Below are 11,355 nucleotides of genomic sequence, written 5' to 3' on the forward strand. Positions count from 1 at the left end.
AGGCAGATGTGTTGAGCAAAGAAAAAGACAAATCAATCTTTAGTGACGGACTGCATTTTAGGGTGGGTTGTATTTGCATAAAAAAAATCTTGTGTTGCAGAAGCTACTAACATCCTCAAATATTTGATAGCGCATTCACTAAAATACACTGCTGGAAGTTCTTATCTAAAAGAAATTGCTGAATAATTTTCTTCTAAAAAAGCATGTAAGAAGGTGTTTTTCACCACTGTCACTGGTATCTCTTTTTGTAGCAACAGATAGTTATTTCTCACTCTAAAATGACTTGAGGCTCCTCAAAGATCAGTTTTAGAACCACTTATTGCTTGAAAAGCCAAAAAACAAACAAAAAACCCCCCCCCCAAGACTCCATATCTACAAAAATGTCCAGACGTGATATTTTTATTTCAATTCATTGAAGTGTGTTTCTTGGTCTTAAACACATGCCCTTAAAATTCAAAGTAATCTCCTTTCTTGCTGGACTGTAATTCCAGCTTTGGCAGAGATAAACATGGAGATCAAGATACAGAACATATCATTTTGAAGGTTTGTGTTATTTTACAAGGATATATTTCTGGATAACTACAGTAGATATAATACATATTTACACATATACTCTATAACAGGGTTCATGCGCCTTTTTCAGGGTCAATGACCGCCAAAAAACAAAGAATGCATGTTTCAATTCGCATCACCTCAGTAAGACCATGTGAAAATGAAAACAAATCATCCTAGGTGAACTTAAACACCTTTGTTCACCTTTTGTTAAGACATAGAAAAATGCACCACAAACGGTCGCCTTATACACACAGTGTATAAACTCAAAAATGCACATTTCACTTAAAAATTAAGATGTGAAAATGTGAACAAATCAACTTGTTAGAGATATTCTTCTCCTGTTGAAAAAAAAGTTTAAGTCAATTCCCAATAAAACTAACTGTTTTATTGCTAACTACATTGCTGTCTGTATTATTGCTGAAGTCCTAAATGATCACCTTTAAAGTGTTTGTGCTAATAACATCATATACAGTCAGACAGGCATGGAGAACAGCACTGACTGGGAGAGGCTTTGAACAGATCACATAGTTCAATTCAACATATAAGACTTTAAGAATGCACAAGCATCTACTTAAAATCTATTGAATTTATCATCCGTGATATTATTATGTACAATTCCAATGTGTTTTGTTCATCTCCCTTAAATAAACAGGCAGCCTTAAAGTATGAAATATTCATGTACAAATACACATATAAATGTGTGTACTGTCTCAGTGGCTGATAGTGCCCCACAAGTCTCAGTGTGAGCTTGAAGACATTTATAATGTTTAAGTAGTTTAATGTGTAGGTGCTGACGATAAACACATTTTGAATGAAAGCCGGGAAACTTTGGTAGCACAGAAACAAGTGGCTACTCTTTGTGACCATATGGCTCGGTCCCTCATATTACCATTATTTCACCCAAAGGCACCAAGTTAATACTTAAAAAAGCTGCAGCAATACACACAAATATAAACAGTACTTGGTGACAACTTTGCTTTTAGCCTTTAACCCTCTGGGGTCCAGGGTGTAATTGGCCGTTTTTGACTACTTTTGATTCGGCCTCTATATTTCACCTTTAAAAACTGTTTATCTTGCCAATCTGTTATTTACTCATTTTGACATAATGTGTCAGCACAATTTATCTAAATTCAGACAAAATTTAAAATACGAGTAGAAAGTGATATTTTTGACTGTAAAAACCACAAGCATGTTTAACGAATCATTTTCATAACTTGAAATGCAAATAGAAATTGTACATTTTTTAAAAATGTCCACAAGTTTTGCAAACAACAAAGTTATATGGTATGGTAAATCCTGCAGGTCTGACAAGACAGCCCAGGCGGGGAAATTTTGCTTTTACATTTTGCGACTCATTTTATTTCTCTATCTGATAAGAAAACTATTCAATACTGTTACACTTTCAAGCACTTTTAAGCACCACATCTGAAATTCAAGCACTTTTCAAACCTTGAAAATACAACATTAAAATTCAAGCATTTTCAAGGATTTCAAGCACCCGTACGAACCCTGTATAAGCATACATGCAACACGCTTAATATTTTATTGTCAAATAAATCATAAAAAAATCTTAATGTCTAACTTTTAAATATTTCAGTATTAACATTTTAAGTACAATATATATACATATCCACATGAGTCAAAACTATGTACATGCTACAGGGCGACTGGATTGTTAGATAATATATCCCAGGCGTTTCTTGATAAAATGGGCCACCAGAATTTGAGGTCTCTGCTGATATTCCACCAGAACATCATGGGATGATGTGATTTGGTCGCCCTCAAAGCGATTCAGCAATGCAACGCATACCACAGCTCCTGGAGAGTGAAATGAGAGTTTTTAGAATAGTGCAGTATGTCAAAATCACAAGTAGAAGATGTACTTTGCAGTGATCAGAAGGTTTTGCCTTCATACAGTGTTCGCATTGTTAGAAAAATAATACCTTTGAGACCACAGACACGGCACATAGCAGCGAAAACAGTGGACTCCATTTCAATATTCCTCACTCCGGCCTCATAAGCTTTCCTCAGATACTCCAGTTTCTCTTCTTGGGAGAAGGAGCACAGAGCTCCATCCAGTCGGCCCTGACCTACAGAAATGGAAAACAGGATTTGTCAGGGGATGACAACTAGGAATTACAAATAAATGTTTAATGGAATTCTGTTCATACTGTACCTTCATAGAAGTCATGGGTGCACATGGTGTTTCCGATCACTGTTGGAAAAGTTTGAAGCTCAGAAGAGCACTGCAGAAGCTCGTTGGCCACTCCCTCATCCAGCTCAGTGTTCCTGGTGATAACTTTACCCAGAATGACCTGTTCAAACTGGGGACGGAAAGAGTAGTCCACTGCTTTTTCCGTGATCACCACGGTCCCTGGAGCCAGACCTGTAGATGACACAGGGCATAATTCTCTTACATACTTTAATAAGAGTATTGGATTAATGACTTGAACAACTTGTTTAACTGCATGTAAAACTTTCTCATATTAAAATCAAAAAGACTTACCGACTCCACCAGACGTTCCCAGGCGAAACAAAACCACATCACGGCACTGGGCATGGTGCAGGAGCTTGATGAGCTCATGCAACATGATGGAGATTGATGGGACTCCCATTCCATGCTGTATTATATACACAGTGCGTAGAAATTACATTTTCTAATCCGTAAAATACTTTTTAAATACAACATTTAAAGAACAGTTCCACCCACAGCAAATAATGAAATACCTACACTTATAGAGAGAACTGGTCCCACTTTGTACATGCAGTAGCGATCAGTTCCCTCACAGATATCTTTGATGTCTCCTGGGTTTCCTGGCAGTTTCAGCTCCTGATGGATGAACTGGGCGAAAGCCTTCATTCGGTTTGCACTGCCACCAACACACACAAACTGTGGGAAACAGAGAAAAACAGAGGACTGTTGAATTGTGTTTTAGAGCTTTTAGAAAATAGTTTTATTTAAGCTGGACTTATTTTACAAACCTTAATATCTCCAAACATTTCAGGGAGGTTGTGAGTCTTAGTGCTCAGGCTGAAGTGGTAGAGAATGTCCTCTTCCATGGTGTCCAAATTGGGATTTTTTACTTGGACCTGTTCACTGAGTAGATTTTAATGCAATTTAGTTCACGAAGAGTGGTGAATCGACAATAAGTATATGTGCATGGATTAAATATATATTAAAACAGTGACATAAGTTTAAAGAAAAGCATCAAGAAATACTGTTTAAAAGACTTAGTTTAGGTTGCCAATACTTACTTTATATACTCATTCTCCTCACTCCCCATGTGGTTCAGAAGTATCGGTGCCATTACTGCGCATACACTTTCAAATGAAGTTTTAAAATGTCTCAAAACCTCCAAGTGTTTTCAGTTACTGCTTTCCAAATAAGAGTCATATCAGACTGTGCAGCAGATATAGTGGTGACCCCTGACCTTGCCACTCATTGGTTCCAGAGAGAGGGGAGTAGCTCAACCCTGCTGCTCCCACAAAAACATCCTCCAAGCCCCAAACAAACAGAGTACGATCAACCATAAAATTACCACAAAATAATAAAAATTACTGGTTCTAAAGTGTAAGTAAAGTTTTAAAAAGTCATACGAGCACCATTTAAAATAAGCAATTGTTCATAAAGACAGTATTATTATAAAGACTGTTAACTCTTACAAAAGCACGAGTGTGTGGGTGTGTAATGTGTCACCAATAGCCAATCTGAGGCTGGTGAATAACTGGCGTGTACTGACATAATTTAGCAAAAGAACACCGAGATAACCTCTGACACTAGCACGGTCAATTGAAAACAGAAACGCACACAGCCAACAAAAAGTACCACGAACAGGAATCATGTTTAGTGTGGAAAATTTAGCCTGTGACATATACATACATATAAATGTTTCATTTTGGATTGGTTTCATTTTATTTGAATTATCAAACTTTTCCCAGAAGCTGACATTTACAGACTTGTAGACACAGAAAAAAAAACTTAACACAGGAGTTAACTTCAAGTGCACCACTAAAAATCACAATAAATAAAACGTCCAATCTGTAATTCAGTGAGGCACTTTAATGCTCGAGTAAAAGATTTAACAATACAAATTTTTCTAAAACAAAGTAAAATGCTTGATGTGTCTCAGCATGAATCTTGTACGCCCTTTTCCCATCCAGGCACCTGGCAGTCTTCCGATCTATTGAAATTGAAATATGTAAGAGTACAAGTCATTGTCACATAATTCACTATTATCTCTGTTATAGTGTAAAAAAGCCTTCTAAATTTGTAATGACTGGAACCTTGAATTTTGTCACCTTCATCTTACATTCTGGTTATTAATAATAATACCCTCATAAAATCCATACACTGCTTAGCAGTTGGCCTTAATTTCCTTCCATAATGCAAAATGAGCATTCTGAAAGCAGAATAGGAAATTGGAATGTGTTATGCTTATTATAGGGTTAAGACTGTAACTCCAATGCTGCACTACTTACTTGACACGTCACTATACTGGTTTGCTGTCTTCTGCATAACCAAAGCTGAGCAGCTTTGACATGTCAACAGGGGCTGGTTTCTTGTCAATTACTCTGAAAGAAGATTAAAAATATAGTCCAAATATGATAGAAACAGAAATGTGAAAATTTGATCTTTTTAGTGTTTTTTTCTCTTTCTCTCTTTACCAGCAAAGCTCGTTATTTCACTACACAGTGCCTACAGTGCTCACAGTTTAAACATTAAAAATGGACCGTACCCCTCCAACACTGAATAAACTCTGGCTACTTATTACAAAAATTGGCTTCCCAACTAGTATTTGTCAAACAACACAAATATAGCAAAGATCCAACTGTGCAAAAATGATCCAGCAAAGGACTGGCTGCGTCTCACATTCAACATTTATCTCTTATCTCATTCAGACAAAGCAACAAAGAGAAGCACAAGTATTTTTCTCCAATTGGTTAGTCACTCTTCTTCTGTCTGGAAACTTCCAGATTGCAACTGACTCATCTTCCTCCAACACTGTAGCTGATCAGCAGTTAAAGGTTGTTGTGGTAGTTTGATCTGTTCTGGAAACAAGCTTAATATATTACCACACTGGGGTGTTTGCAAATTTCACATAACTTTTTTATGGTAGACCTTTTGTGGAGTGCTTTCAACAGATATGATTGCGATCTCTGGTGCATTGCATGCTAGCTTATTTTGGGTTATTGACAAGTCACTGACATTTTCCCAGAGGTACAGAGAGCACACAGTACTAATCAGCTGTTAGCCAAAGCAACTAGATGAACATCTGGATTCATCTAGAAACCATCTCTCTGGGTGCTCTTTTGTTTGACCTAAGTTTTCAACCTGCCTGAGAGCATTTGTGCTTTGTCATCATAACACAGAGACGTATGGGACAGAATGTAATTACAACAATCTCTTGAATGTACATATATTTTTTAAATAGCCATTTATCTTTGCATCCTATACTGTATTATCTTAATGCTAATTATTACAAAAATAGAATGCCAAATATAAATAATAATAGTAAATAATACTCTAGACATGTTCAAATATATTTAAATAGATGGTCAAATCACTGTATGTACATTAAGGTTTGTTTGTTTTTAAATGATATTTAATAAAAGTCAATGTAATTAACTAATCTCTGATATACTATTTCTGTTGTTTCTTTAGTAAAAACAATGGGGAAAAATTCATAGTAAAAATAAAAAAAACAAAACCATCCCACGCCTTTATCTGAAGTTCATACTAGACGGAACAACACTGTTTTCCTGTAACAAAATGATGTTTGTACTTGGATTAAACAGTGGTGGAGTGCCTCACCTCTGCTGGGTTGGGCAAGAATAACAGCAAAGGTTTTTTGGGTTTCATGGAAGTCTGCGTCATTTTAAAGCTTCATTACTGCATCCTTCTGGATTTAACATTGGACTGTTGTTCGTAGTTTACACTGCTGTTCCACTCTTGTGCTTTTAAAACCCAAATATTGATTTTTCTCCCCTCTGCTTAGTTCCCTCACTCATGCTGATCTTTAACTCTGGCCTGCATCGGCAACCGTAATATACTAATAGTATATTAGTATATTCTTTCTCCTTCATATTTTCTGCATAAAGTTGAGACATGCGCTACTGTAGTTTTTTTTTTTTTAATTACAATGGACAGTTGGATGGTGTCCTCATAATAAAAAGCACATACATGTTGCCTCTTTATTGATCTTATTTCGTCTGCTTCCTCATTTCAGGGAACTCTTGTGTGTGTCAGTACGCACGTGAATGTTTATACCTTAACTGACTAACCATGAGTAAGTAAGCAGTAGGTCATACACCAGATCTTAGAGACTCCTGGTTGTTCTGGTTTTAATGACTGACAATATTGTTGACAGTGAGTCATTTAGGATGAATAATTTAATTTTGATCACTTTATCCACCCATTTCAGCAGGACCACACATAGTTAGTTGGGCACCATGGTGGCTCAGTGGTTAGCACTGTTGCCTTGTCGGGTTCAAACCAGGCCCCCACCCGCATTGTCTCTGTGTGTATGTTTTATGAGTGAGATCTGAGAGCTCCAGTTTCACCCCACATTGAAAAATACGGTGGGTTGATGCTGCCTGTGTAGGCCCATGAAAATCTCCCAAAAGACATGATTGATTACTTTCTGCTAAATAAAAAAGTATACACAGTTAAATGATCTGATGCTCTCCAACTGAGTTCAGTTTGATTACTGGCAAGCACAAATTGAAATAAACAAGTTTGAATGCAATCAGAAATAGTTGCACATACAGGACAGTGCAGGAAAGCTTTGTGAAGGCTAGACCTTTTATTCTATGTGGTTGTCTACTTAAAATAAAGACCAAAATGGACTGCAATTCATTATTATACATGTCCAATGTCATTTACAACAAAGGTGGATTAGTATTAGTATATTAGTATGATCCCATTATACTTTATGTCAAAGAATCTAATAGAGTTGTAAAACTGCCCTATGAGACCTCCCTTACACTAAGCATAAAACAGAACTTCAGCACCATCTTGTGACCACAATCACTTACATCCTCCTGAATTTGCTGGCCTCATGATATTCACTGGATGTCTGCAACTTCTCTGTCTCACTTTGGTGGACAGAAATGTTGTCCTGTACAAAAAGTAAAACAAAATCAGAATACGTGGAGGTTATTTGTGGACTAATTATTCCAAATTTGGTTGTTTTTGACAACTTAGCAATCAGCCCAAGTCATAGGAAGAAATTACCTGAAGCACAAAATAACCGTCTGATACTGAGTATGTAACACTAAGCGAACAATCCTTGAACTAACAACACAAGAGGTGGAATAATTGTTTATGGATCATATGCCAATATTAGTTTTCTAAATGACGTTAGCATTACTGTACCTTCTCTTTCTCATCGTTGCTGCCGTTCTCTCTAACCCAGGCTGACATGTTGTCGCTCCCAAAAGGAGGTTCTTGTGGTTCAAAAGCTCCAGGGATTTTCTTCTCTTCACTGTTAATTAGCCAGTTGGAAAGAACAAAACAATATAGGTATATCAAATCCTTAATGACAGCTTAAATACAAGATCAAGCAATAAAAAACAACAACAACACCCCCCCCCCCCCCAAAAAAAAAAAAAGAAAAAGAAAAAAAAGAAAATATGCCTGTGGTTGTGGAAACAGGATAGTAGCATAAAAAAAAGGTTTTGTTACATAAACAGTACTAGCAGTGGGAGAATCTTTACAGTATTACTGGCAAGTATTTATGTACGTATTAGAATAATAACAAAGTGTACATACTACTATGAGAATGTGGTGAAAACAATAACACAAATTTGAAACCTTGGCTCGCTTAAGTCTCCTGATTCAAAGCCAAACCATTGTGGAGGTTTGTATGAACTGGGTTTAGAAATAACTGATTCCGCGTGCCACAGAAGTCCTGTTGAACAAGGATAAGAAAAAAAAAACACGGGAAAAAAACTAATGTTTGTAGCAGTTATCATACAGCAAGAGGAAAACATGGAAATGTAAGGAAACAGGATGGCTTTACCCTTATGCCCTCCTTGTTTTGCAAGCTTTACATAATCAGAGTCACTCTCTAGGACTCCGACTCTTCGCCCTCGGATCCTCTCCTCGGGAAGAGTGTTGGTAGTTGGGGACAGTCCAGGGATCTGCGAGATGTGGCCATTGCTTGTATGGTATCCTGTTTTGACTCCTGCAGTTTTAGTATACAAGCACACAAAAAAGATATATGTATATATATTCATTGCTTTATAAATTGCATTATCCCATGTGCCTATGTTACTTCACACAGCATCTCTTCACCAGTGTTATCCTCATAACCTGCACAACCTGCACACCCTGAACTAAGTATTCATAATTAGTTTTACTTGCCATATTTTGTTGGTTCCAGATCGTTACTCGTGAGGACGAAGGAATTTCTGGTGGAAACGGAAACAAAAAAGCCTGTCAACCTTTCCAGTTATACCTTGAGTGAGCCGCAAGCTGTTGTCATTAGCACCATCAAAGCAATAGTTAAATTAACCTTGGCGTTAGCTAGCTAATGCTATCTGTGGTAACGTTGATTTTTATCCACGCCTGTAATTAAACACACATGAAAAGTAACATGAGTAATTTGACTAAAGTTTAAGTTTCAAGACAGCGATTAAACTTCTGATTTAAAAGTAAAACGTCTTCGACTTACTCTGAATTCATTGTGAAAGCGGAGTAAGAAGCCGCTGTAAGTGGAGGCAGACTGTTTGGAAGTTGTGATCGCGTTTCCATGGAAATGGGCTTGAGCCCTCTGGAATACAGTTGCTGCTATCCGGAGAAAAGTGCTGCGCGCAGAGTGAATACTCTCATAGGGTGCATGGAAAATAAACAACAGTTAGTTAGTTAGTTAGTTAGTGACACTCATCATGGGCATGAGTGTCAATGGTAATTTGGGGCTTTTAATGATTTCTTTCAACTGTGAGTTTTGCAAGGTGGGATGATTCTGCAGCGTGCATCTTCGATGACTGCAAAAACTCAAAATTGGAGTTTGAATTTATTTAGGGTTCCCCCCCCCCCCCCCCCCCAAAAAAAGTGGTAATATTTGGTTGAAAAACACTTCCTAGAGTTTTGCCTCAAGGCACACCAATGAGCCTTGACGCACTAATTGGGGGCTACTGTCTTCTTTCTGCCGCCTTTCTGTGTGGATGACATTTAGAGAGAGATTTGATGAGTTGAAAAGCTTTGTGTAAGGTGTATTTGAATGATATTTTTAAAACTAATCCATTGAAAACTTTTCAGTAATTTTCTATAAATAAATACTATCCAAGCATAAACTGCATAAAATGTAATAAAGAATTAAAAGTAGATGCAAGTCTGTAGGCGATGGGACATTATCTTTACTTTCTGTACATGAATACCTCTTAGGATATATTTTTTTTTAAGTATTATGTCTTTTCTCTTCAGCAGCCATGCTTGCTTTGAAGTATACCAATAATTTATGTGGCCTCAGGTATGTTCAGAGCTTCTCTCAAGTGCTAAGGGCATGCGCACAGCAATCCAAATAGCAGAAGGAGCTTGCGTTAACATGTTAAGCTACCCAGAGAGAATATGTCAGTGACAGGAAATGCAGTCTATTCCTTCAGTAGAAAATCGCAATGTCGCTTGAGATCATTTGGTAGTAAGAAAACGAATAATGCACAAAAGCAAACAAGGCAAAAAACACTTTATGGGTGAACCCAGAGACATTACACTAGATATGTAGTGCATCTGCGTTTTTACAAACACTTCACATTACAAAAAAAACAAAACATAAAATACATTGACACAACACATGTTATTTTTCAGAAAATTGTTTTAATGTGTTTATTATGAGAAAAACAATGCTGTTTGTATTCAAAAATTGCATGTTTCTTAATTATACCAAGTTATGACTAAAAAGCACTTTATGACAGGATAATAATAACATAGGCATAAATATAAGGCAAAAAAACCCTGACACACAATTAGATTGGCATTTGACTCTTATGACAAAAACGCTATTATAAAAGTGCTCAGATAGATAGATAGATAGATAGATAGATAGATAGATAGATAGATAGATAGATAGATAGATAGATAGATAGATAGGGAAACTACTATATTACAGCAGCATGATAAAGATAATAAAATAATAATAATCTACAATAAAAAGAAAACTGCCCAACGTAAAAGTACTGCTGGCCCACAGTGAAGGTGCTTTAATGGGATGTAATACAAACAATTTTTACATAAACAGCAATACTAAAAATAATGAAAAATAAAAAGTAAGCCTGAAATTGTGCAAAGGAGTAGTGCAAATGATATTAATGAATAATATGTACACTCTACGTCTAAGAAACAGCAGCAAGAAGGTTTAACACAGACATCTGTGTGGAATTCTATGTCCTGGTGTTCATCTGGAGAGAGTTGCTGTATTGTTTTATTGAGAATGATTGGAGTGATTTCCTGCAGTGTTCGTCATGGCTGCAGGGTTAAATAAGACTTAGGGAAAGGAGCTCTGCTGCTTCTGTAGAGTAGCATGGAGGAAATGAGATGGATTGTTTGTGATGGAGAGCAGTTTGTCCAGTGACCTCCTGTCCCTCACTGGCTCAAATACCTCCAGATTCTTGCCAATAATGGTTCCAGCCTTGTGGATTAGTTCGTTCATCCTGCTGGCATCTCTGACACTGATGCTGCCTGCCCAGCAGACAACAGCAAAATAGATGGCACTCGCTCCCACAGACTGGTAGGAGATCTCCAACATCTTTCTGCACACATTAAAGCATCTGAGCTTCCTCGGAAAGTAGAGTCTTCTCATC

General features: G+C 37.0%; 2 protein-coding genes across 3 annotated transcripts; both read right to left on the reverse strand.

The window, feature by feature from the left end:
- Window positions 1-2,084: 2,084 nt before the first annotated feature.
- upp2 (uridine phosphorylase 2) lies at window positions 2,085-4,066 on the reverse strand. The gene is made up of 7 exons (XM_085136314.1): window positions 3,811-4,066; window positions 3,538-3,652; window positions 3,287-3,445; window positions 3,062-3,176; window positions 2,732-2,941; window positions 2,499-2,645; window positions 2,085-2,373 (listed from the first exon to the last, which is right to left on the reverse strand). Exons 1-7 carry the CDS (start codon window positions 3,861-3,863, stop codon window positions 2,231-2,233), a joined length of 942 nt encoding a protein of 313 aa, XP_084992440.1. The 5' UTR covers window positions 3,864-4,066; the 3' UTR covers window positions 2,085-2,230.
- A 529-nt stretch (window positions 4,067-4,595) lies between these two features.
- On the reverse strand, window positions 4,596-9,352 carry LOC146500765 (uncharacterized protein C7orf57 homolog). 2 transcript variants are annotated; one of them, XM_085136316.1, is made up of 8 exons: window positions 9,231-9,351; window positions 8,921-8,967; window positions 8,577-8,741; window positions 8,369-8,465; window positions 7,931-8,039; window positions 7,591-7,673; window positions 5,035-5,127; window positions 4,596-4,736 (listed from the first exon to the last, which is right to left on the reverse strand). In XM_085136316.1, the coding sequence occupies exons 1-7, from the start codon at window positions 9,308-9,310 to the stop codon at window positions 5,046-5,048; spliced, it is 663 nt and encodes a 220-aa protein (XP_084992442.1). In that variant the 5' UTR covers window positions 9,311-9,351; the 3' UTR covers window positions 4,596-4,736; window positions 5,035-5,045. The 2 variants fall into 2 exon arrangements, with proteins under 2 accessions (XP_084992442.1, XP_084992443.1); XM_085136317.1 differs by lacking the exon at window positions 4,596-4,736 and adding an exon at window positions 4,798-4,955 and having other exon boundaries at window positions 9,231-9,352.
- Window positions 9,353-11,355: the final 2,003 nt, after the last annotated feature.

This window comes from Neolamprologus multifasciatus, chromosome 16, assembly GCF_963576455.1.
Source record: "Neolamprologus multifasciatus chromosome 16, fNeoMul1.2, whole genome shotgun sequence".
In the NCBI taxonomy this organism is placed as follows: Eukaryota; Metazoa; Chordata; class Actinopteri; order Cichliformes; family Cichlidae; genus Neolamprologus; species Neolamprologus multifasciatus.

Excerpts from the sequence above, each read along its gene's own strand:
- upp2 (XM_085136314.1), bottom strand. The coding sequence starts at position 3,863 with ATGGCACCGATACTTCTGAACCACATGGGGAGTGAGGAGAATGAGTAT. Across the intron at positions 3,177-3,286 it reads GACCAGTTCTCTCTATAAGT|CATGGAATGGGAGTCCCATC; the intron begins GTAGGTATTTCA and ends TATATAATACAG. Across the intron at positions 2,646-2,731 it reads CACCCATGACTTCTATGAAG|GTCAGGGCCGACTGGATGGA; the intron begins GTACAGTATGAA and ends CCATTTCTGTAG.
- LOC146500765 (XM_085136316.1), bottom strand. The coding sequence starts at position 9,310 with ATGGAAACGCGATCACAACTTCCAAACAGTCTGCCTCCACTTACAGCG. Across the intron at positions 8,040-8,368 it reads GGAGACTTAAGCGAGCCAAG|TGAAGAGAAGAAAATCCCTG; the intron begins GTTTCAAATTTG and ends GCTAATTAACAG. Across the intron at positions 7,674-7,930 it reads GCAACGATGAGAAAGAGAAG|GACAACATTTCTGTCCACCA; the intron begins GTACAGTAATGC and ends CTTTTTGTACAG.